Source organism: Alosa sapidissima, chromosome 14 (assembly GCF_018492685.1).
Source record: "Alosa sapidissima isolate fAloSap1 chromosome 14, fAloSap1.pri, whole genome shotgun sequence".
Classification (NCBI taxonomy): Eukaryota; Metazoa; Chordata; class Actinopteri; order Clupeiformes; family Clupeidae; genus Alosa; species Alosa sapidissima.
Window position 1 is genome coordinate 33003623 of NC_055970.1, and position 27366 is coordinate 33030988.

At 41.0% G+C, this 27366-nt stretch overlaps 1 protein-coding gene and 1 long non-coding RNA gene across 8 annotated transcripts in view; both read right to left on the reverse strand.

The window, feature by feature from the left end:
• Positions 1–8614: 8614 nt before the first annotated feature.
• LOC121681815 lies at positions 8615–18524 on the reverse strand. Its single transcript, XR_006022304.1, has 3 exons — positions 18479–18524; positions 14302–14385; positions 8615–8825 (listed from the first exon to the last, which is right to left on the reverse strand). It is a non-coding gene; the product is annotated as an uncharacterized LOC121681815 (long non-coding RNA).
• Positions 18525–20500: 1976 nt separating this feature from the next.
• Positions 20501–27366, reverse strand: part of sox6 (SRY-box transcription factor 6) — a 169147-nt gene continuing 162281 nt past the window's right edge. For 6 of the 7 annotated variants that reach the window (XM_042061754.1, XM_042061756.1, XM_042061755.1 and 3 more), the window contains one exon: positions 20501–26203. In XM_042061754.1, coding sequence (XP_041917688.1) covers positions 25891–26203 — 313 coding nt within the window. In that variant the 3' untranslated portion in view covers positions 20501–25890. The remainder of the gene's footprint in view (positions 26204–27366) is intronic. The other variant, XM_042061758.1, reaches the window with a different exon arrangement.

Genomic DNA, 27366 nt, shown 5'->3' on the forward strand with positions numbered 1-27366 from the left:
GGGAACAAAGGGCTGTCTGCTCAGTGCATCTGCAACCACATTCTTCCTACCAGGAATGTACTGTATGCTGAAGCTGTATGGTGCCATTTTAGCAACCCACCTCTGCTCACATGCATTGAGTTTTGGCTTCGTTAAGATGTAGGTTAACGGGTTGTTGTCTGTCCAAACAGAGAAATGGTGTCCTTTCAGCCAGTGACTAAACTTGTCACAAAGAGACAATTTAAGAGCCAGGAACTCTAGACGATGGGCAGGGTAGTTACTCTGGGCACGACTGAGTGCTTTACTTGCAAAGGCGATGGGACGAGCCTTGGTCTCACCCTGGGGAACCTGAGACAGCACAGCACCGAGACCATCAAGTGATGCATCTGTTGACAGGATGAATGGGCGACTGAAGTCTGGATGTGCCAGTATTACAGATTCAAGGAGAACAGTCTTCAGCTGCTCAAATGAAACATGGTGTTCTTCCTTCCAGTCTTCAGGACGGAGTCTCTTAAAGCCACAGACACCTCTCCGGGTTGTCTTCCCTCTGGGTGCAGCAGTGAGTGTGAACAGTGGTTTGGCAATGCTGGAGCAATGAATCTCTGATAATACATGACCATTCCAAGAAACGACTTGATCTTTTTCTGAGATGGTTTCACTCTATCATAAGATCAGCAACGGTCATACCCGTGATGGCCTTTACTTTATCAGAATCTGTTGCTACTCCAGTCTCATCCACAATATGGCCTAAGAACTTCACACTCCGTCTTAACACGTAACACTTCTTGGGGGCCATTTTCAGCCCATGAGCACTGAGTCTACTGAAGACCAGCTCCAGTCTCTTAAGTGCTTCACCCTCGTCCGGGGCAAAGACAAGGAGATCATCGAGGTAGCAGAGCAAAGTGAGGAAGTTCTGATCACCAAAGATGTTCATCATGAGGCGCATGAAACTGGCAGGACTGTTGCACAGTCCTTGAGGCAGCCTGTTAAACGCATAGAGCCCCATAGGTGTTGTGAAAGCAGTGTACTTTTTGTCCTCTTCTGCCATCTCGATGTTATAAAATCCTGAGGTGAGGTCCATGGCACTAAATATGGCATTTCCTCCTAATGCAGCTAAACAGTCTGCTTGATGTGGCAACGGGTGTGCGTCCTTTGTCATCCGTGCATTAAGCCACCTGTAATCAACACAGATGCGCAGGTCTCCACTCTTCTTCCACACAAGCACTACAGGAGAAGCCCACTCACTCGATGACTTGCGGATTATCTCGCGTTCCTCCATATCAGTAAGCACTTCCCTGAGCTTATGGTAGTGAGCTAGAGGCACACGACGGTAAGGCAGCCTGAATGGACGATCATCAGACAGATGGATACGATGGAAAAAGTCTTTGGCCTTGCCACAGTCTAATTTATCCTTTGAGAAGACACTCTCATACTTGTGAATCAGCTGTACTAGCTGGCCTTTCCAATAGGGTGAAATTTCACAGGAGTCAACATCGAGATCACTCAGACCGAGGTGTTTAAGGCGTTCAGAGAAGCTGTGTGATGGAGTGACAGTGCCCTCTGCATGGTCGACTATCTGGCTTTGCACTCTGAGCTCGTCTTGGTCTGCTGGATGTGAGTCGACTTCAAGATCTTCAAGAGCAAGGCGTGCATACGTCAGCCACTTTTGAGTTTCTCTGAAGTGTGATTGGTTTGTCACCGGGATTCAAGATCTTAACTGGCAACCATCCATCTGCAGACAGGGACGCCACAACTCTACCAACATTGATGTTCTTTTTGTGGGTTTGTGATTTTGGTGGCTCGATGAGGACAGCACTTCCCACAGACAGTGGCGCAGTGGAGGGCAGTCTGGCCCAGACAAGGTGCTCATGCTGAGGTAACAGTGTAACAGACTGTGCGAGTTTCAAAGTGCCAACAACATCTGGCATATAACTGCCTTTCCATCTGTGAATGCCAGAAAGCATATTTAAAAACTCTTCTATTCCAGGCTCTCCAGTGCTCTCAGGGCGACCAAGCACATGCAATGTGAAAGAGTGGAATGTGACGTATTACCACAGAGACGGCAAGGTGAAGGAGGACCCCAAGACGAAGCGGCAGGCCTAGAATGGTTTTGTGTGGGCCGGACCATAATAGCCTAATTTAGATTTTCCCGTAAGATTTCAAAGCTGCGCTACATATTTCGTAGGTTAGGATAACAGCATTTACTTCAGTAGCTTCAGGAACCATCATTTCGCTTGCTGCTACTCAGCCAGTGAAATCTGTGCATTCTGATAAAGTCGAGTCAGTGAGTAAAGTTACAATGGTGAAGAGACTCACTGATAGCCTGAAACGAGGGGGAGACGGGACTAGAATCAATCAGATGGATATCTAAGTTAGCGATAAGTCAGTTATTTTCAAATCATGGATTGCTCAAAGAGGAGAAAGCTAGACAGCGACAGAGATTTATATAACGATATGGGGGCAATACCACGCAAAACTGTCACGTCCATAACGCCAACTAAATAGGGTACCACGGCATGTTGGCATTATGGATGTGGCAGTTTTGCGCGGAATTGCCCTGGACCGACTCTTCTATATATTCTGAGACAGGCAATTTTTAAAAGCGCCAATTTGAAGCACCTCTACTAGACAAAGCATATATTTTGAGCAAGCATAGGGTAGGCTAGGCCTACCCATTCAACAGTGAACTGAGACCACAGAATATTTTTTATGATTTAAGAGGGCAATTGATCCACCACAATCTAGTTAGGCCTACATCCATTCACTGCCCAACAACGTGATGTTCCTGAGTTTCCAGGATTTCGGGTCGGAAAGAAAATTAAACTTGCTGATTGATGGCTTCAAGGAACCAGCTTTGGAATATCCTTGTCTCAGCTCAAATTTTATTTTAAGTTCACTTTAAGATCTTAAAAAGGTTACTCAGTTTTTCTCCCCAATTACTCTTATCTTGCCTCATTTCTCCTCATTTCGAATGTTGCCTTTTAGGCTACTTATTTTATTTCACATTAAACATTAGGCCTAGGCCTACAACTAGGCTCCATCCATCCATCCATCCATCCAAATATATATCTACACACATATACAATAGCCTATACATGCACGTGTATAGGCTATGTATGTATGCTCCGTGATGCTCCGGACCTTTGCTTAAGGAAATTTTCCGTAACTGGACCTCGCTGAAGGTTAATTGAATACCCCTGCTCTAACCCTAACCCTAATCCTAACCCTATAACTTGTTATGACAAAAAACAAATGTCACTTAATAACAGAAGCGTTATGTCATAAACGTTTATGCCTTGTTTAGGACACATTCATGACAGTATCATGTCACTCGTGTGGACGTGGCCCAAAAATAGTGTCTTGCCCCACCCAAATAATTAATGAAAGCAATCGTTATAAAGCTATTGTTATCATTGTCATTCAACAGACAATTTGTTAATTGATTCATTTGTTTAATTGTTCAATTAATCAATGTTTTGCATCTCCAACACTGTGCATCAGGAACAACTGGAGGAGCTAATGTAGTGTTGCAACTGCATGTGGAATATGCCCTGGAAGGGAAAGGAACTCTAATGTCATGTCCACACGTAGCCTCGTATTTAAAAAACGCTTTTGCGCCCACTTCAGGCGTATTTGTTTCGCAATGTGCGTGTAAAATCATTGCGAGGTATGTACAAACAGGCCGCAATGATGTAAAAGCGCAAACTGCCTGTCGCGGGAGCTGAAAGTGGCAGATTGCATTTGTCATGTCATGCATATGCATTCATGGGAGGATCCAGGGGAAAGTGGGAGTTTAGCGTAAAAAGATGGGAGGGGAAGAGTAAAGAGCGCCTAATTATGTATTCCGCGGTATGTACAAAGACTGCTCCTGAAAGCGTGTGTCTATTCTGCGCCTAAATACTTCCGCCTTGTAAAAGCAGGTGTTAATCCAAATTGCAGTTCAATGCGTCAGTAAGAGAACCTTTCAAAGACAACAGAATCGCTATTTAGAGCACCAGTTTTTGTGGTGAAAGTATTTGTACTACCAAAAGCAACCTCAACTTTCGTTGGCCTTTCCAATGTCTTACTTTCACGTCATTCACTTAAACTTTCCTACTTGCTAGATTTGACCAATCTTCCATAGCCTACGTGCACAAGTAGTTTGAGTAGAACTACTGATCTTCATTATCTCCCTGCTTGTTTACATCTTATCATGTATGGTATTATTTCATGATCGCTAAACGTTTGATTATTTTTAATGTTGTCATCAGTTAACTTCATTCAACTGCGCTTGCCATTCAGTTGTGGATGTTCGTAAATTGCGTTTATGGGCGGAGAAAGGCAGAGAAAGGCGCAGTTTACACTAAGGATTGAACGATTGATAAATATGACGGAAACTTGGGTCTGACAGCGTTCGCAATCTGCGGTGTGTCCATGACGCTGATAACGCTACGTTCGCAAATGTACGTACATCTGGCCCACAGATTTTTATTGCGTTTTGGCCTTTCGTTCACGGCAAAACTCAGATTTTCGAAAGCTTTGTTTCAGTGTTTGCATGTGGATAGGTGAAAACGGAGGTTTTGGATTGTGTTGTGATGTTTTTAAAAAGCTATGTGTGGACATGGCCTAACTGGAAAATTACACCATTTTTTTTAAAGTATATTTTTGGGCTTTTTATGCCTTTAATCAGACAGGACAGTGGAGAAGGAAGTGAGTGGGACAGAGAATCTGGGTGGGATCGGGAAAGGACCACGGGGCGGGAATCGAACCAGGGTTGCCGGCGTATGGTGCAGGTGCCCCAGCCAGCCAGTCACGCCACAGCCAGGGCTACACCTGATCCATTTTTAAAGCGTTTCTCAGTCGCCCATTTGACATCTATTGTTAGAAATACAATACCATTAGCACCAATTCAGCAATTTACACAGACAGAGCTCCACACGCGTATTACTGACGACGACAGACATTTTTATGCTTTACTTTATTTTGAAGCATACACATAAAAAACCCATGCATACACATTTTTTGTGACAATTTATTGACTGCTTATAACTGATAGCATTACCAAACTGGAAACGCTGCTGTCACCCCACTTTCTCCGCCTTTAATATATTATTATTCAAGTATACTGCATATTCATAGTTTAAAATTGAGCTACTTTCATAACAAAAACACCAATACTCACTCTCTCAATAGTCACTCTCTCATCACTGATCTATCGGCAAACCCCTGCTAAAAATGACAATGGAAAAAGAAAACAGATTACACCCGTGTCTGTAACATATCTACTGTAGACTGAGAGACATTTGCATTTGTCATACTTAGCTGAGAATCTCAGTGGGTCAACCTGCATAGTATTGATGGATTGGGTAATACTCTCCCAACCAGGAGTGAAGTCACTGTTGACTTAAAGAGTATTAGATCCCTTAAGCTTGATCTGTAGCACCAAAGCGTGCACTCTAAGATACTCAACAATACCAACAGGCATGTTTATTGGTGGGAAAACTGGTCTGAATAAACTCAAACGATGACAAGCGCTCCACTGGAAGACTGAGGGATTATGTCTGAAACCACACACCATTACTGCATATCCTCAGCTGTGGAAGTCACATTAAAGACTGAGCAAAGCTATGGAAGGCTTGCATTACTACTGAGTGGACAACTTGAGAATGTATAAACAAGCCTTAATATAAAACAGGTTGCTTTTAAAGATTATACTTGAATAGAGAGACTGAGATTCAGAAACAATCACTGCTCTGATACATTAGATTTTGTAGTGCTGCTGATATGCCGATTATCTGAATTAAACATAACTAATACATTATAATACTGTCTCTGTTTCCCTAAAGACGGGTCATTTTTTCACATCAAGCATCAGATGAGTTTTGCAGACATAAGCATCGTGAAGCCTAAGCATATATTCAGTGAAAAACCACAATGGACGTGACTGCCAATTCTTGAAATGAAACGTACTTAACTAAAAAGCCAATAAACCGTCAAATTATTTTTTCTAATGTAATCTAAAAATCTGATTTCAATTTTTTTATGTCTGAGCTTTCTCCATGTCTACCTTCAATTACATATCCAGAGCATGCAGCAATGCATTTTACAGTATTTCAGAATGGCCATAATCCTGTGAAATGCCCAGCTCTACACTTACATTTATTATATCCACAGAGTTTCTGGGGTCTTTTTTTTCTTAAGCTGACAGGGCAGGTTTTATGATTATTGTTAATATTTTATAGTTCGTTTCGCCACACCGTCAATGGTAATATATGATCACTCTCTTGATCTGGTAAGTGTTCAGGACCCCCTATGACTTACTGTGATGCCCGATTAAAAACGAACTTCTCATGACTATTTCTTGCCCACACTGAGTCTCCGTAAAGGGAGTCTATCCAACCAGGATAAAACTCAGTCTCTCAAGAAAAAAAAGACAGGAAAAACGGGTTGGTAATGTTAATGTTAACTTCATCTAATAACCCCTCACTTCAGAAAAGCCAATTACTTTAACCAACTGGTTATTAGAAGCCAATGTAGACTCATGACACTCAATTCATCCAATTTCCTAATCTATGTGTCGGATTTCCCAGCAAGAAGGTAATAATCATATAATATTGATCATCATAAAGAATTCTTCATTTCTACAAGGCAAGGCAGCATTTCATATCCTACATTTGGGAACAGGGGTCAATAACATCATGGAGAAAATGTTGTTCACATGGTACAATCTCAACTTTAGAGACAATTAAGAGTGTGTTTGCGGAGGCGATATTAATGAGATGGATTAAAATCACAGAGGCTTCTTCTTCTTCGGAGGCAGATGGGAATCAAAAGCTTCGACACCCTGTGTCGCCGGTAACTAAGCGGCCTGGCCGTGTTTTCATCTGCGGCTCAATTGGATTTCAGAGACAAAGCATCAGACCTCAGTAATTAACGCTGGTCTCTCCCTGTCCCTGTGGCATTGCTCTGGGCCAAAACAGGATTTCACCAAAGCCATTATTTGCAAATTAGCCTCGATCTGCACAATTACCTGACTAAGGTTACCAGTAAGTAATCAGAGGAGTACATTAGAGCAAATAAAAATAGTTACACACACACACACACACACACATACACACACACTCACATATATATTTACACAGGAGCACAACGGATCACACAAAAGCAGCCACACACACAGTCCTTTAAGGATGAACATTTTAAAAATGCTAATTGTGTTTTACATAAATTACCTGACATTACCTGAAATTACATTAGTACACATTTACAGAAAGGAATAACATTTAATTGATAATTGATATTGAGTTCCTACACAGCCGATAAATTGAATGCCATTTATCCATCAACAGGAACTATATTTAACATATATAGTCGGGCTATGTTCTACTTCAGTAATATAGGACTTCTATGTAAACAAGAGAATCTTCACCTTTTTCATCTGGGTATGTTTCTGTGTATATAAACAGCACATGAAAATGACATATTAAGAAACAACTTCACACACATGTACTTAGAAGAATTAAACAAGAACAAAAAAAATTCCCTGTTGATACGTTCAATTCACAAAAAAAGGCCGTTGGCATTTCCTGTAATGTAATATTGATGGCACACCTCCTCCTGGTTGTGACAAAGGCTTTTAATAAAACAGTAGTCTCTTGTAGTTAAAGACGCATGTTTGCAGTATTAGCTCGCCTGACTACGGCGTATTAATGAATGGAGGCACGCCAGCAGAACAGTCATCTGCCTTAGCACCCCCTTTGATGCTTCATCGCTCAGAAAGCTTTTGACTAAATGTTTGAAGTGTCTGCCTGTGTAATAATGATTTATAATTCTCTTGAACTAATGCTAAATTTGCTAGTAAAAATAATTTTTGAAATAAAAATAAATTGTGCCCGGAGGGTCAGAATCCGTTTCAAAAGAAGATCACCCAAGAGCAGCAAATGTTTTAATAAGCCACCAGCTCCAGAATGGTGAGAGACGTACAGGAGCAGAATGAGGAATTTCAAAGTATGTCTAATTAACATCAGTTTATTAGTGTGTCAATCTTTTCAGCGGGAATCACAGGGAAGGAGGGCAGGGAAAAGACAGAAAGGGAGAAATGGAGATTTGCACAGACCATCTGGCAGACTGCTGGACATCGCCAATGTCATACATCCTTTTTTTTCTATTTTTCTCTATTTACTAAATTTTAGAATGTTATTGTACCACAGACCACAAAACAAATCTAATCTGTGGCATGGCACAGATTTTAGGCTTTGTACAGAAAAAAACAAAAGAAATAATTTAATCAAAAATGTACTTCCCCCTCATATCCCATTATTCCTAAAGGAACAAGTAGATAAATATTTAATATCACATGCAGTAGTCTGATTACTTTGTGATTATTGAAATCCAAACGCCTTACTCAAATTTAATTTTTGTACAGAATGCAGAATGTCTGGAATTTGCAGAGAGGAAACAATAATGACTCGTGCATCGGTATGTATCTCATTTTCATCATTCCAAGTCTGCTTCTCTGCAGAACCCTCCTCAACAGCAGAAGTGAGGGGGATCTCAGTGCTAAGCACAGTGATAGGCTGTGCCAGCGAGCTGTCAGTGAAATATGCATCTGTTTTTTTCGGTGTGGTGGTAGTTCCCCTACCTGCAATGCAGTCGTATGTCTTCCTGAACGGGAGCAGCTGTCGCTGAGAAGCAGGCCTGTCCGCTGCAGTACTGCAGGTAAAGCATCTGTTTCACCCTTTGACCTCGCGCAAACACTCACCCCAACAAAGACCACTCCTCGATCTGTCACCATACATCAGTCCGTGCAACACCAGGCGAGAAATTGCTGTCACGCCAACTGCTTCGGTCAGATTTTTGGCCTCCAACTACCAAAAAAAATGGACACGTGTCATTATACAAGTCTTATCTTTAATACAGTATACACTTCCAAGAATTTTAAATTCATTTTAACCAGAGCATAGTGTATTTCATCAAGTGTTACCCCACATTCAGCCCAGTTCCAGCTCCTCGCATTTCTCCATTAAAGAAATATGTAAGCAGTAAGCACAATATCTAAATCTGTCAGCCAGCTCCAACCTCCCACTCACCATGTTATTTAAAACTAATACAGTTTAACTAAAATATCATCACTGAATGATTTAACATTGCACTTTTTTGAACTGTGAAGCATTGTAGATTATCATGACGGCAAATTTGTTTGTTTCTTTTAACCCCCCCATATTTATGGCTACAGAGGGTCCCTAGGCGGCTTTTCCTTTGAGCGCACTCGTGTTTACAGCTAAGAAGTCCCACTGCCATTTACATAAATATATTTCCTGGGCCAATGGGGAGCTGGTAACAAAGTGACTGCATCCAGGAGGTAGTAGACTATAATCCCTCCTCAGATAGGCGGCAATACTTTGCACTTGTCCGCACCTCCACTTTCATGTTAAATTCATGGCTTTGAAGTGCGCTCCAGCCAACACTCTACACTGTGTCGTATCCCCCACGTCTGATGTCTTACTGTGGTGCGATCCCAAAAAATACACAATTTAATGTGTGTGTGTGTACATGGGAGAGAGAAAGAAAGAAAGAGAGCATCTAGGGAGTGTGGAAGGGGAGTCCTTTCAAAATCCAAAATTACTACACTAAACACATCCCTCACCTCCCTTTCCTCTCTGTTTTCAAACCTTACACAAACACAGGTCATCAAGACCATGTCTCCATTTGTCTTTCTGTGCGAGTTGGGGGTCCCAAAAGCAAACACTGTCTGTTTAATTCAAATGATTATCAAAGACTAATAAGATCAAGTGGGTCTCTCTCTGTAATGAATATATTACAGGCACACAAGGGCTAAACAGCCAGGCAGGGAAAAAAGGAATGAATGATTTCTCTGTGGATGGGTCGAATGCTAATATGGGGGCCAGATGCTGCTCCTTGTAATATTCAGCGCCTGTGCTGCTGTCCAGGCTGACACCCAACTCCTGACCTTACATGGCTCACCTTGTGTCGATTTTACACAGAGCTGTAAGGTTTGTGCTGGAAACCCCTATGCACATCTTCAAGCTTCCGTCTAATGGCTTAATTTCATGAGCTAGGCATCAACCTCACACACACACACTACTACAAATATCAATACTAGAATCTGAATGAAAAACAGCCCCTTGACGTCTCCATCACTCTGAAGTGTGCCACCAAACACTCACTATTAAAGAAACCGATTTAGAAAAACACTGAAATGTATTCAGTTTTTTCTACTTACCAGTGATAATTCATCAGACTCCATTGGAAATGTATTGAGTTCGTGAAAAATGTATGAATTACTAATTAATGAGGCATTCTGAACACATTTACATATTCATAAAGGTGTGGTTGAGTAATTGACATATGCATGAGAGAACTGAGTGATGGCTTTGAAATAATAACACATGCCTACATAGGAACCTTTATTTTGCTAAATTCCTCAAAAAAGCAGAGGGAGTCGGGATGCTTTTAAATATCCATTACGTATTCATTCTTCCCAAAAGAAATGCAGTCAAATGCTTTGAGAGATAAATACACGGAGAAGAGGCAATGATGTGAAACAGTATGTAAAATTACATTTTGTGAAATATTGTCCCGTGTGGATTTTTCAAAAGTTCATTTAGCAAACCAATGTGCCCAACAACCATGCTTGGAAATTCTCAACATGTGGGTGAGTTTTGTGCAGAAAAACATTCTCTTTTTTCTCTCTCCCTCAATAACAAATGAAATGAGCATAACTAAACTGATACTTTGATAAAGCCTGGCAAATACACACACATGCATGAGCAGGCATGTAAACGCCACACACCACACACACATACAACGAGAGAGAGAGAGAGAGAGAGAGAGAGAGAGAGAGAGAGAGAGAAAGAGAGAGAGAAGGTGAGGGAGGAAGAGGCTGAGAGAGAGAAACAGAGAGAGTGCACTTAGAATAGAATATGTATTTATTCCTATAGATTTGTGATTGACAGTCAAGCAACCCAGTCCAGTGTCCCCACAACCAAAAAAGCAAAAGGTTCATTTGCAGTAATATTGTCCAAGCCATTACTTCCCCTTTAAAACGGGGCCAGTCCAAAAGTGGCTGTTTACTGTGGTGGTTTTCCTGATAGCTGCTGAAAGAATCTGATTAATAGCATCCCACTGAGGCATGAGGTCAGCTTTTTGGAAGCCGGCTTGCAATGGGGCAGGTCCAAGAGGGTTTGGCCCACGCCAGGGTGTGTGTCACTCTGAAAACGTCTTTCCATTGTTAACAGTCTCCTCATAAAAGCCCCTGTGAAGACTGACCCAAATATGGTGCATTAGAAGAGCACAAACAACATTCAGATGGTTCCTAGGCTTTCCTTACAGCTATGTCCTGGCGAATGACAAGTTCAACAAAAACATGTTGAGTTTTTCACCCGGCCCCATTGTGTTCCCACATTAACTCCAAGCTGGGCCCTTTGAGCCTGCCCAGAGCTGTGTCTGGATTCCTCTGTCTGGAGATGGCTCTGTCAGCAGGCTTGGCCTCGTCCGTACACCACACAGTCTCCTCCACTCCTCTTTTCAGCTTCACCCTTTCTTTCCCTCCTCCCTCCCTCCCTCCCGCCTCTTCTCCTCTCTGTTTCTTGGCTTCCAGACACAATATGCTGAACGATTGATGGGGCGAGGGGAAAGTTAAACAATTAAAGATGGCCTTGTGAGCCAACTGGTTTGTGCTTTCTCTACTCGCCGAGTCAGGGGCTTTGTGTTCTTAGGCCATTGTTTAGATAGAAAATGAAAGATCTCATTTCCAAAACAGGAGGACTGAACTCTCTGTCCATAGACAATCCTAGCAAGGTCCCCGAGTAAAGCAGAGGCCAGTGCACACAAGGATAAGAACAGACCAAAAGAGATAATGGTTTCTTACAGAACATTTCAAATGAGCTCAGAAAAAACGAGAAAACCCTTAGCATGGTAGATCATCTGAAATTACAGCTTTAATACACCAAGCAAATGCCAACCCTTACTAACAGGGAATAGAAAAATGAATCCCAAATTTTAATATCTGTAAATACCAGAGGCCCTGGTCAATCAGGGTCCACTTGATAGCTCTTGTACTCTTGTACAGAGGGCTAAATAGAAGGGGAAGATTGAGAGAGAGAGAGAGAAGGGGTGGGGTAAGTCAACCGCGTCATGAATCAGCCATGGCTTGAGGATGCAGAAGTTTGAGTTTAACCTTGCAGGACTTTTGGAAGGCACCTCTGAGGCTCCGCGAAGAGTTTTGGCAGAGGAACAAGGAGCCTGGTGGGTCCGCATATCTCGGGGAGCTGGTACTCCGCACTAATCTATTTTAAACCATCTGTGAAATTAGCAAGATTCCTTAAGTCCTTCACCTCCAAGGATTAAAAATTGCTCGAGGTCTGGACAGTCTTTGCATAAACTATATTCACACATTAGAAAAGCCCAGCATCACCACCAATTCAGATATGTAATAAAACACATCTGCTATTGTAGTGACACTTTCTCCTTCACCAGAGGCCAAAATAAGTAATGCTCCCAAAATACACACCTCTTCAAAACATTCCATTCTGATCAGGTTTTCTGTAAGGTCAAACATATGGTAACATATGGTGTTATCTAACACTTTGCGTATTGGCAACTGTGAATCCCAAAAAAATGATGAAACGACATGAGTTAAAATTGGTAAGTGTAGACATTCTCATAAGGGATATGGAGGGATGTTTAGTTGTAAGAAATGCACTATTCTGGCGAATCTATAATCCATACATTTCACAAAGGAGAATAAAATGAAAATATGGACAGATCAAACCAAAATCCCCACACAAATGTGCAGTGCTTCAGCCAAACTCTTTACAATAAAGTCATGAGTTGAGTCTAATGAGAAAATCAGATAAAGAGCAGCTGCGCTTGGGGAGGGACAGGGCTGGTAGGCTGATTCACTGGACTCAGTGGCATAAGCCCCACGCTCAGGAGGAGACCAAGGCTCCAAACACTAAAATATTCTTTCAGACGAGCAGACCCTCCAATGTTTAGTCATCTGGGCTGTTCCGTGCAGCAGCAGACCTGCCTGATCTGCAAGGCAGCACGATATTAATTACTGTCTGCAGCCCAAACACCTACATCTTTGAACTAACACTGTGACAGTTCGTCCAAACAAGGCACTTAAATACTGCAACATCACTCTTCATGCTTCACGAGTCTCCCAGTTTGTCTCCCTTCCCATATGGCCCGGGAGGACAAGCACTGGTGTGGCATATAAGAGAGGGAATGTTGGCGGGGTGGGGGGCTGGCGTCTCTGGGGGTTAAATAGCCTAATTAATTATTGTATTAAAGAATTATTGTCTTTTACATAGAGAAATAAAAATGTTAGTATAAGCCAGTGATCATGTCTGTTTGACCAGGCATACAAGCATACGCTCAACAGTGCAGGTAGGAACACACAAAAGCAAAGTTCTTTTACCCTGAGCCAATGATTTGTAATGCAAGCTTTGTGAATTACAATAAGATTTACAGTGCAGCAGTATATGCCTAATTTTCCATCTATGGCAGGGTGCTTCAGCAGCCGGAGAGCGCTGACACAGGCGACTATTACACACACACACATTTAAAATGTGGTTTTTACGAATGCACTGGGGGAAAGGAGCTTACAGCACGGCCTGGCAGGAGACATAATATGATTGATGAAGAGAACAAAAGACACACAGAAATGGTTTTCCAAAATGTTTTGAAATGACTCCTGTTCCAGAATGTTCTTTTTTTCTACCCCAGCTGCCTGTGAAGAGCTGAAAACCTGACTCCATTTGGAGAGCTACTCTTGAAGTCTGCAGGCACACAGTAGCAGATGTCTAACACGTACATACGTACGAGAGCTTCACATGGATGAGCAGCTTGACAGGTAAGCTACTGTTGTTGACGCCCTCGGTGAGTGTCAAAAGCACCTCTCACTTTTTTCTTTAATTTCAACTACCTTTCAGAGGCACTAAAACCCACACAGATCCTGGATCAGAGCAGTGAAAGGGAATGATAGCAATGATGCAAAAGACAACTGGAAACTTGTGATCTGAGGGCCTCAAACTCCATCTGAACTGATCTTACTACCTCTGACATGTTCAGACTGCAGTCGAACTGTCAAAGTGTGGAGGTAAAAGTCTACAGTCTCTTTAACAGTGAAGGGTCCTACTGTACACATTCCCTTAAAACAGCATGACCCGAACTGACCAAAGCTACAGATTATGTCATCCTGTAAAATTCCCTCTCTCTAACAATAAAAAAACAAAGACACAGTGTGATAAAGGGTGAAAATGGCAAGCCAGAGACCTCTCCCATAATGTTCCATAGACTCTGGTGTATATTACTCACAGCTGGCAACACAATGAGATTTGGTCAGTTCCACATTCACTGGATATCCATGTCAGTCGAAGATGTGGATAGGCCTATGCACTCCTAGAAGTGAGACAATGAAGTTGGTTTCACTCTCAAGAGGGCCAGGAGAGAACCCAATAAGCATGTAGGCTACAGCAAACAAACAAGATAGGTATTGTGTGTCCTTTTCAATTTAACCATATCTTCATTGTTTAAGTCTGTTATATTTTGGACTATTTGCCTTTATACAGATAGGACAGTGAAGAGTGACAGGAAGAAAATGTAATGACAGCGGGATGATTCGAACCAGAGTCCCCGTGGTCACGACCCGGTTTTTTGTTTTGTTTTTCATCTTTTAGTATATCGCCTATATTAAATGTATACGCCAAACCCCAAGGTGTTTGCAGGCTGGCTGTGTGTACCATATTCTCATACTGAAATGGGGTGGTAGTAGCTCAGTAGTATTGTTGGAATTGTTGTAGGCTATTGTAATGCCAGATGTTACTGTATCTAGAATCCACGACCAAACGGCTCCTGGGTGCTAAACTAGTAGGCTAAACTCAATATCACAGTGTAGTAGACTGCATGCTAGCCTAGCAAATTAAGCCTACTTGCTAGCTGTGAAATATCATTGGCTGTAAGTATCTCGCACTATAAACCAAACGCACATGTCTACGAATGAATGCGGTTATGTAATCATACTTTGCCACCATATTGCTGCTAGCGGCTAACAGGATGTGTAGGCTATTCACATTGCATACAGATATGTAGCCTAACATTAAAACAAAGAATTTCGCAGAACCCAAAACAATTAACTTTTAATATTGTATTCGGTATGCATTGTGTACGACGGAGTATTAGGGCCACACATGAAGAAAACAAATATTTTTTGCCATGGCGAGATAAACTTGACATGTTGACTTTAAAGTCGACATGTCGACGTTAAACTCGACATTTCGAGAATAAAGTTGAAATATCCTATCTAGTTTAATCTCGACGTGACATGCCGACATTAAACTCGAAATACAGTTTAAACATAGCCTACAGTTTAAGCTATGTAGCCTACACAACACACAATGTCACATGAATAATACACGGGTTTCCCATTTACCAACAAAACTAGATGCGCGCGCAGCCGTGAGGCAGAAGACGCTTGGTGGCCGTCCACAAAGTTATAAACTTAACCTAAATAGTCGGCTGTTGTAGCCTGGGTGTTCCCATGCTGTCTTGCGCGCGATTTGATTCACGCTTCTAAGGCAGCCTGGAGACCATGGAGCAAATTTTCGCCTGAGATAGGGGACCAATCACAGAACAAGGGGGAAAGCCAGACGACGATGAGCTATGCACAGACGCATTTGATAGACATCCGTGGCACCCAATAAACGGATCTGGGCATTTTTTTTCAAATACGAGAAAATTAACGTTTGGTGCCCATTAGATCCTGTCCCGTCCACTCTTCTACAGTCTATCTCACCCGCTGTTCTACCAGCAGTCACACATGTATTTAATGCTTCACTCAGTTCTGGAATAGTTCCTTATTCTTTTAAACAGGCTAGGGTTACACCTCTGCTAAAGAAAAGTACACTTAATCCAACTGAGGTGAAGAACTACAGACCTGTCTCCCTTCTTCCTTTCTTGTCAAAGGTTTTGGAGAAAGTGGTCTTCAAGCAAGTTTGTGACTTTCTTCATCAGAATAATCTACTGGACCCTATGCAGTCTGGTTTCAAGAGTGGTCATTCTACTGAAACTGCTCTTCTGTCTGTGACTGAAGCATTGAGAGTAGCTAAGTCCTCTGCTCAGTCATCAGTATTAATTCTACTAGATTTATCTGCAGCCTTTGATACTGTTAACCATGACATTCTCCTATCTATACTATCTGAACTGGGAATTTCTGGAAAAGCTCTTGACTGGTTTGAATCTTACCTTAAAGGGCATTCTTTCAACGTGTCTTGGCAGGGACAGGTATCTAAGTCTCATGACCTCACCACAGGTGTGCCTCAGGGATCAGTATTAGGACCCTTGCTTTTCTCTATTTACACCACTTCCTTAGGTGAGACCATTCGCTCCCATGGATTTGACTATCACTGTTATGCAGACGACACTCAACTTTACCTGTCTTTCCCACCTGATGACTCTAGTGTTTCCCACCGGATTTCTGCATGCCTTAAGGATATTTCAGCCTGGATGAAAGATCGGCACCTTCAGCTTAATCTCTCAAAAACAGAGTTTTTGGTGTTTCCAGCTAAAACAGCTATTCCCCAACAGATTAACATCCAGCTTGACTCAACTTCACTGACCCCAACTAGATCGGCACGAAACTTGGGCGTTGTAATTGATGACCGACTTAACTTCTCTGAGCATATAGCTTCTATTGCAAAATCATGTCGGTTTATGCTTTACAACATTAGGAAGATCAGACCTTATCTGACACAAGATTCCACACAACTTCTTGTTCAGACCATGGTCATCTCTAAGCTGGACTATTGTAATTCACTATTAGCTGGCTTACCCGCTTGTGTAACAAGATCATTACAGCTGATTCAAAATGCTGGAGCACGCCTGGTCTTCAATCAGCCAAAGAGGACACATGTAACTCCTCTCCTAGTTACTCTCCATTGGCTCCCTATAGTAGCCAGAATTAAATTTAAATCTCTCACTTTGGCCTATAGGACACTAACTAGATCTGCTCCTAGTTATTTTAATTCAATAATCAAGCCTTACATCCCCAACCGCCCACTGCGGTCTTCTGGTGAGCGTATGTTGTGTCGACCAGTCATGAAAACTGGGTCTAATTCCAGACTCTTTTCTTCAGTGGTTCCATGTTGGTGGAATGAACTGCCCAGTGCTCTCCGTTCCTGTGGTAGTTTTGGGTCGTTTAAGAGGGGTCTAAAGACATTCCTATTCAACATATACTTAGTTGTTTAAGCGCTTATGTGTTATGGTTTATATAATGTTGTTTTATTTTAATTGGGCTGTTAATTAATTTGACATTATTGTTTATTATTGATATTCTCCTTAATGTAGTCTTAGCATGTCATTGTTTTTATATTATTGATTGAATTGACATTATTGTTTTATTATTGCCTTTCCCCTTTTTTACATTGCTTTTTATTAGGCTATTGCTTGAATTGATATTATTGTGTACTACAACTATTCTCCTTACTATATTTGACCTACATTTTAATCTGTTCCCTGTTCAATTTTAAATATTATTATGTTGTTTTGTATTTATGTGTCGCTTTGGACAAAGGCGTCTGCTAAATCCATAACCATAACCATATGGAAATACCATGCACTATGCCATTTATATAGCTAGAATAATACATGTTTCCAATGATATAATGTTTCTATAGTACAAAATGTTAATTCACTCTGTTTTACGTGGGTAAGGCCACCGCACATCCAAATAACTACCCTTCATGACCCACAGGCCGTCACTCTCCATAGATTAACATAGCAAAAGTAATTTTTCTAAAACTGCTTTTCCATGTCTCACCTGCAATAAATATAGTAGGCTAGACACAGATACCGGTATGTGTGCATTTACTTGCCTGGTCGGGAGACAGCTTCATTTGTCCCTCCATAGACATTCAGCAATAGCCTGTTTTGCATCCATTAGCCTACAAACAAACATGCAATGTGAAAGTCTGGGATTGGGGAAAGCACTTAGTATGCCTAGTCTAGTGAAGCATGAAGTTGAACCTTTAGATGAGAAACACTAATAATAGGCCTACAATAAATAAATAAACCGCTGACGTTTAGCCTACTTTTGACCATCGCATTTATCGCCTGTAACTCCGTGATAAAAGGACCTAACAGGAAAGTATTTGGCTGAGCAACGGAGGTTAATATGTTCTATGTTTTGTCGACATGCTGTAGGCCTATGTCTATCGTTTTTGCACTCGAAGAAAACTGGAATGTTTCATTCGTCCTCCGCCTTTTCAATCGTCCCGAGCAGTCGTTCTCTCTCCAAACTAACTCAAAATGTTGAGTTTAATGTCGACACGTCGAGGTTAAAGTCGACATGATATTTCAACTTTATTCTCGAAATGTCGAGTTTAATGTTATGGCATTTATCGTCATGGCAAAAATATTTTTTTCTTCATGTGTGGCCCTAATACTCCGTCGTATTTGTGGGCATCATTCAGTTCAATGGAGCATTGGTCATTTTTACCTGGTTGGATTCTGAAAGCCCTGAAATTCAACTTGGCTGCCGTCCCTGACTGTAACATGACGTAATACTAGCCAAGGCGCAAAACAGGCCTGGCTAAATTGACAAAACTTGCTGACGGCGCCTTTGTCTTGTAGTAGGCCAGCATAGTTTGTATAAATTGCAAAATGATTAGTAACATTCATTTATTAGTTTTTATTCACCACTTTTTTTCTCCATGTTACCTTCCTTGTTGTTAAAACATGTTAAACATGTTAAACATGTAAAAAAAACTTTCATTTGAGACCAGGATTAGGCCTATGCTTCTACACAAAGGGGTTCATGTGCAGTAGGCTAAGCATTTGATTGTCTGTATGCATTTTGCATAACCAAAAGTCCTATAGGGAGTTTCCATAGGCATTTTACAAAACGCATGAGCTTACCTTGGCAAATAATGGTCTAAACTAAAACACTAATCTTCATGGATTTCTATGCAACGTCACGAAAACATGCTTGCGCAACTCAGAGGCAGAAAGCACCATAGAACAGCATAGAGCAGTGCTCTCCATGAAAATAATAAAATGAGTTTTTGTGCTGAAAACTGCACCAATTCGAAATCACGATGGTTAGAATGTTCGATATGTTCAATATCCCTAACGGAATGCATGTCTTCGCCAAAAATTACAAAATACGATGTTATATTATTAATGCAAATGAACGGCAAACAAAATATAGCCTAGCCTAGAATGAGATTTTATTAGCCTATCACTGAGACAACAGGGGTATACAAAAAAAAATCAGATTGTAGTTTACAGCAGCCGACTATTTAGGTTAAGTTTATAACGTTGTGGACGGCCACCAAGCGTCTTCCTCCCCACGGCTGTGCGCGCATCTAGTTTTGTTGGTAAACAGGAAACCCGTGTATATTGATCTACTTTTGCACACAGCTTCAGGAGACCTGGTGCTAGGGCTCAGTTGTGTTTCTAAGTGATATCTAGTAGTATTGTAGAGGGCTGATGTGGTCAGTTCAGAGATGCTTGTAATCCGGCAGAAAGAAAAAACTAATCCAGCCTCTGCAACTCTGTGTCAGTATATCACACAGTTATTCTGACTGTTTCATACAAAAACTACAGGTTCTTAGCTTTCTATAGAGGTCAAACATTTGATGGTAGGCCCCAAAAGAGGTGGGAACAATGCCCTCGTAAGTAGGCACAGTGCAATTTCAGGCAAAAAATGCATGTGGTTAAATATTTCTCCCAAGACTGTTGCCATCGTCAAATCAATGGGCCTGTTAATGGATTGCAAAATTAGCTAGCAAGCTATTTTGTCCATCAATTGTTATATGACTGGTTTATATGTTGAGTAGAAGTATAATCCAATGGGCTATCTTTACAAGCTATAGGCTAGCTCCCATTATGGGGGTACAGTGTCAATAGTGTAAATTGTGTGTATTAACACCAGTGTTGGTGGCGAACACCGCAAGTCTAGTAACTAAGGTAGACTGCAGTGTTTCCCATACATTGACTTATTTGTGGCGGCCCACCACAATATCAACATTGACCACCAGACAATGATTTTCCAGGTTGTACTAAAATTGTGCTTAAATCTGGTTAGCATCATAACCACCCTGTGCTAATTTGTTAAAAACTGCTGCATTCAAGTTAATTCTACAAACCAACCACCACAAATGGAATTCAATTCTCTGGGAAACACTGAGACTGCATCATAGCAAAGTGAAATTCTGTCTGCTAAACACACCATTTTAACACAGTTTGGGAGGGATAGAAATTAAGTTTACATTATAAGAATATATGGAATTTTGAATATTGAATTTTATTGTGCAATTGTTCTTATCTCTTTTGGGAGGGGGGGGTCCAGGTCCTGATCAGGGGGTCAGACCCCCCCAAAACCCGCCATATTTCGCACTATGAGTCACGACCAATACCACCCTGCTGCTTACTGGACTCAGAATGCAAAGTTTCCTACTTTACAAAACCATACAAAGTGTTTCCCTCCCCCAAAATAAATATGAAACAGACACAAATATCGTAAAACAAAATGTCTCTTTAATTTGTAAGTGTCAACAGCAGTACAAAAGATGGAGTGGTGGTGAGACGGCTTTTTTTCTTGTGTGATTTCATTTTCTTTTTATGGAAAAGGAGGACACTCTTGAGGTAAATGATAAACAGGAGGTAACACCAAATTCTGTCGTGTTACATCGACTTGACTGCGTACACATACGGTACTGTAGAAAGATGGTGTTACATTATGATATGCCAAAATGCATCCTGTAGGGAAACAACCTAAATAATTTATACACCACTAAGGTGCCTAAAAACACCCAAATGTGTCACTCATCTGGTATACTTTATCTGATATATTAATACTACCAAAACAGAGAAGACTGGTCTCCAAACATAGCACTGAATTATTTAACCTTTAGTTTACCTCACGTCAATACTGCACATGGAAACCAAGGACTTGCTGGTTTACATATTGAAGCCAAGCAAAAAATATTTTTAGTACCATTTTTTTTCATTTCTTTTTTAAAACAATAATATCCTTAGCAAATAGCTGTCTTTTGCACTGTATAAAGAAGAATGTGAACACAAATGTGATGGCAACCTTTTTAAGTTCAATTAAAAACTTTACACTGGACTGTACAAGATATTATGATAAACTATTTACATTTTTCAGACTTAAAACTTTTAAAAGCAGCAACAGACACTATTTCATCACCTCTAACTCCCGATCAATACCTGCCAAAGGCCTAGGTACCAGTCGAGTAACCGGTCTCTATGCAAAAGAACAAACAAACAAACAAACAAACAAAAACAAACATGTATTAGGCTGCCAAAGGGAATCAAAATAACTGCGGCTGAAGCAACAGAGGAGCATTACGCACAGTGTTGCTGAGGAGACGATTTGGAGAACACAAATAACCTAAGAAGCAGAGTACCATGGACAACAGCATATTATGTTGTCCCAAACAGCAAACATTTTACTCTTCTGAACAGCAGCTAGCATGTCAGTCCAGCATGTCAGTGAATTGTGCTGATTAAATTAACAAAGAACAATCCCACAATATACATCACATAAGTTCAATGACAGAAAAAAAAAAGAATTACAGTAAGTTAAGTTAAGTAAAAACAGCATTCGAGCTCTGTCTTCAGTTGTATCTACATTGTGTTAATATGGCAGTGACAATGATGAAGGAACAGAAATGTCAATTGGGCTAGATTGCTGCTGGCTGCGTTTTATGAAAAAACGTCAATTTTTAAGATAGTAATAAGAGACAAAAAGGACTAAAGAGGACAGAGAATGCGCACGAGTATCCGTGTACAGCATAGATTCTAATAAATATTTGCACGTCCCCTATGATCTACGCTATCCAAGAACCTCACCTGTGATTTCAAGAAATGTAATTGTATTCTTCTATTTTTTAGTATATTAAAATTGTTCTGTAAAACTGATGCATGCAAATGTTTTTTTTTTCACACCAATTTGGGTTTGGGGCAAAATTTGGCACATTATTGAATGACAGCCGCCATATCCAATAACTTATTGTGACCACTTATTATTGTGACAGAACTATCTGTGATACAAACATTTTCATTGTAAAGGGGTTGAGACCTAGCCATTCACATACATCTGTAACACTGTCAGTTCAGATAATTTCCTGCAGAGTTTGACACTTGGTTGCATTGCACTGCACTGTAAAACGTTTTCTGTGTATAATTCCAATAGACAACTGGTTCACAAGTAGTACAGTTTTGGCTGATTGAACAGGTCTAATGATTATCATTGAAACACAAGCAAGGTGCTTGGCTGTTTCAGCTACAGGTGAAATACTGCTTGTTCAACAGGGATGTCAGTTCAGCATCTACATGAGGTACAGTGACTTGTCAGTTTCTTTTTTTTCAGAACAAGGACCAACATACACAATGTGAAAAAAAGTCAAATACATAACTTATACTTCACTAAGTATCCATGAACAAAAATAGATTTCTATTTTCCTATGTTATATGTACAATAAAACATCTGTGATGAGATGGTGAATTTGTAAAAAAAAAAGCATGAAAGAAAGAAAAGAAACTTTGTTTTGAGCTCCAATTCTGGTTCAAATCTCAACTGTTTATTTTTTTTTCTGATTGTCCGTTTATTCTGTTCTACTGACACTTTTAGAGCCAACAATGGCTAATAAATACAATAAAATGTCTATATGCACTATATAGCTTCAAATACAATATACAACACAAATATACGTGACTAATAAAATGTGATACTGATGTCCGGTGTGTCTCAGTTGGCCAGTCAATATGCAAGCCTTCTGTCAACTTCTTCCCATCCCCTAGGCAGCCCTGGAGCTTAAATGAAATGTTCATTCATCACGTGTCTTTGCATAAATAAACAAAATAAGTAGACAGAAACATGACTCAGATCTGGCAACTGTGAGACGAGCCCACATGAGTTCAAACAGGTGACTTTTGTTCATGTAGTTTTTTTTTCCTCGCACAACAGCTTCACATTAGTCAGAATTGATAAAAAATACCATTTATATCCAGTGCTCATAACACTTATGAAACATTGTCTCTGTGTGAGAATGAACTTCTTTTTTGTCCTTTTTTAAATCTTTTTTTGTTTTTTTGTTTGTTTGTTATACTAGCGCAATCAAGTTTCAAGTCCGAAGAGTCCAAAGACAGTCCTTTTGTTGTCCACCAGCCTACAAAATTGTTTTGGCATGGTCACAAAAATATGTACAAATCATGTACAAATCAACCAATCAACCAGCACACAGAAGTGACAGCTTCAAACAAGACACACAAGTTGGCCTATAGAGAAAAGAGAGAGCTTGACTTTGCTTTGACGGAGAACGATAGGGATCCTGCCAAGCACTGTACCTTTTAAAAAGATGAAAAAAAATTACAAAAATTCTAGAATACAAACACAAATGTTCTTATAGAGAAGTGCTTAAAACTTCTAAGCCTTTTTGTTAAATGCTTTCAAATGGGGGTGAGGGGTGGGGGGGGTCTGGGGATAAACAGACACTATCACAGTCGATGTGACAAGAGAGAATAAGATCTTCACATCCATCCGTACCGTGAAAAGCTAATGCAGTGATCAGCAGCACCAAAGCGATCGAGTGAGTGACAGAGACACTGAGGGGTTGGGATGGGTATGGCCAGCAGTTTCAAACCGTTATCTCTGTGTAGTGGATTAGATGGACAGGTTCAAGGGCAGGGGGAAAATGGCAGGCCTCATGCATTAATAATGCCGTATTTGGGATGATAGCGACTCGTAAGTCATTTTAATAATCCCCCACAGCGTGATGTACTTGTTCCATCTGCTCGCCAGCGCCACAGGCCTGAATGCGGCCGTGGCCTTTTCACCCTCACTTTGATGGAGGGCACAATGAAAACGATAAGGCCTCTGCCGGCATTGTTCTCCTCTGCCCGGGCACCGCTGCTTTGCCGGCCCGTGCCAGATGGCACTCTCGCGGGGGCAGGGGCAGGGGTGGCGGGGGAGCAGGGCGGAGATGAAGGTGCGCTAGACCCCGCACCCCTCAGGAGGCCACAGCGGGAACGCAGCAGCAACCAGTGGGCCTGACCGCTGCCCGTCTCTTTGCTGCCCTTCTGCAAGGAGACGTTCTAATGATTAAAAGATCCTTGCCACTACAGTGAGGCAAAGGATTGGGTTTGTTTTTTGTATCAAGAATTCTGTGCTTTTAGAAAATCTGCACTGATTGTATCAGCAGTTCAAATTGAAATTATGCCATTTTATCACTTTATCAGTAGATATCTTTCTTTTTCCTTTTATAATATCTAGCATCCTAGAACTTGTCAATGATCAAACGTACCAAAGCTAAAAATCATAATATCTGATGCAATATGTCAGGATGCATTTAAAATGCAGAGGTTTGAAAATGTGCAATATTTCTTGTTCTGAATACTTGTGGAGAGATTAAGTGCTGATATTCATTGCTTGTACAAATCTGGGGGCAGTTCCCTACACCTGCCCTCGTTGCAACTGGCCCACTGCATCCAGATAAACTGGAGCTTTTCTTAAGACCTTGTAATGAGGAGCACATCGCATGAACCCAAAGACCATGCTCTGCTCTAAGACTTTCTTGTGTCAATTAAGATTTACAATGTCCCAAAGATTTAAATTCAGGAAAAGAAGACTTTAAGGACTTTAAACTTTGTGCCCTGGTGGAGGCTAAAGTGTTTAAGAGAATGTACTGTGCATATTGGACAACAGCAATTTACGATTGTAATGCCACCAAAGCTGCCTTTGCTGCCTTTCCAAGTCAGTGGATTGGATGCCTTTGGCCCCTTGGCATTCTGGACTGATTACAATCACTCTGATTAAGAACTTAGTGTGTAAGACTGAATTGGAGAGCTAGGCGAGGGGTGGGGGGTGGGTAACTTGGTTCTGTTGATCACTGTATTAAACTTTCTGGAGAAAAGTATTACTCCAACAACTCCTTGGCCAGCAAGCACTTACAGGCCATCTCATCAAAAACCGCAAACATCACACAGATTCCTGAGTGCTTTTCCATGATAAAGAGCACAGATGCACCGAAACAAGACTTGGGGTGGAGGGGGAGCTTCGATCTGATATCAAAGATTGTCCAAAATACAGTCTCCCTTAAGACTAAAAGAAATAATAATATAAAAAAAGAGATTTACGAAAAAAGGAAGCTTATGAAATGTTTGGCACACTGGAACTTATCTCAATAATAATAATATTAATAATAATAATAATAATAATAATAATTGGGAGTCTGTTGCCTTCCCTCTGTTCTCAGATTTGAGACTGTTTTATCTTGCGATGAAATTTAAAATGTTTCGTTTTTGTTATCTTCCTCATTTAAAACTGATCAGATTAAAAACATTCACGAGCTGTAAGCTGGCACAGCATACCTGAGTGAGAATATAAACCCCCATCATGAACAGTAATGTAAGCTAACAAAAGCAATCAACACATTAAAAAAACATACATGTATACTGATACAAACAATAAAGTAAGACTGTGAGAGCTATGGATGTTAATTTTCAAGTCCTGTCATCCAAATGTTTTAGGCAATAACCCTAACTGTGTATATGTCCATCAAAAACAAAACAAAACAAAAAAACACAAAATAAACAATGAGATAATAAAAAGCCAAAATTCAACACAATCAAACTGCTTCACACTTTTAAAAACACTTAAGACCAATAGCTGTTTGTTTCTGAGGGAGCCACATATGCATGCAGGCTCCTGAAGATAATATCATCAAAAAGAAATGTTTCTCTTTTTGTTTTTTAGTTCTTGTTTGTCTCCTTCTCTTCCTTCGGGTGCTCCCCGTTCTCTCCAGTAGATGTACACTCTTGGTTGTGGGTGTGGGGGTTGGGGTTGGGGTTGGTGTGGGCTGGGGTTGTGTGTGGGTTTGGCCTCTAGTTGGCACTGACAGGCTCCTGTGTGTCATTCTCACTACTGTAGTCCGATTTGGGCTCATCCTCAAAGTCCTCGTACATATCTATTTCGTCCTCGCCGTTGATGGCGTCGCTGGTCACCATGGCATTGGGTTCCATCTTCAAGCCGAAGGTGCTCTGGATGACGGGGATGGTGGGCTCGGGACTGGCCGAGGCGCTGGAGCAGTCCGACGTCATATGCGGGGAGGGCGTGGTGGTGGTCGTCATGGTTATGGCTCCAGGGTAGACCACACCTGCATTGGTACTGATGGGGAGCTGTGTCTGTGGCTGTTGCCTGTGAGTCATAGAAAGAGTGAGACACAGAGAGAGAGAAAGAGAGAGAGAAAGGGAGGGAAGTAAAAAAGAGGGAGAGATGGAGAGATGGAAGGAAATTAAAAAGAGAGAAAGAAAGAAGGAAAGAAAGAAAGACAGAGTAGAAAGGAGAAGAGGAAAGAGGCGTTAAGATTTTCCACCGGACTTTCTTGACAGTTTAACTGCAGTTCTTACTCTCCTAAACTGAGTGCGGATTAGACTTCTGATGCAAAGATGACATGTTTATCATGCATCAAGGAAAACAATTACAGTCTTTGGGAATTAGCGAATGGAAGGAATGCGGAGAGCAAACAAAGACCCCGTCGACGGACAAGGTTCTTCAGTTTAAGCACTTAAATCTGAGAGCACCGGCTTTACTGTTCTCTAAAGGGGCATGTTCACAGCCAGAGCCTCTGCAAAAATGATTTGGGGCAGTTATGACGGAACAATTTTTAGAATCGTTGAGAAACGATACCCCTGCTTTTTGGTGACAAAGCCAATTGGTGGTTGAGACGCTGGCTCCTGATCTTCGGGAGCATGATTGATACTCCAGCAATCTTATTTCAAACTGGCGAAGTGGGAACACCTGGAGCAGGCTCTCCCTCTGACCACACGCAGTAAATTATAGTTACGGTCGAGACTTCTGCCCTGTGGCCTCCTTTACATTCATACTTAGATTTTACATAGCATAATAACACCTATGCATACTCTCTTGGCAGTTTGCTATTGTCTGAAAGAAGCTAATTTTTAAACGTAGATTACAAAATAAACACTATTATAAAAATCTTTGTTGAACAAATGAGTTTGACATTTAACTAATCAGATTTTCAAACAACATTTCAGCAATGTTTGGATTATGGGTTGGTAATAAAAACTGAGAATGATGGTCAAATAATTCAAGTGAAATAACTAGGCAGAATATGGCAACATATTACTGCAGTCAAACTCATTACAGGATCAGGGGATTAGTTTGGGTAATTGGTACACTGTACCTAAATGCAGCCTTCATGTTGTGCAATGTGCACTGGGCTAACATTGAAGTACAGTAAATTTAAGTAGGTGTGTGTTTGTGTGTTTATGAGCAAGGTTAGCTTAAGCGCCTTTTAAGGGAATAGAGAAAGAATGAGAAACATAGACACACAGATT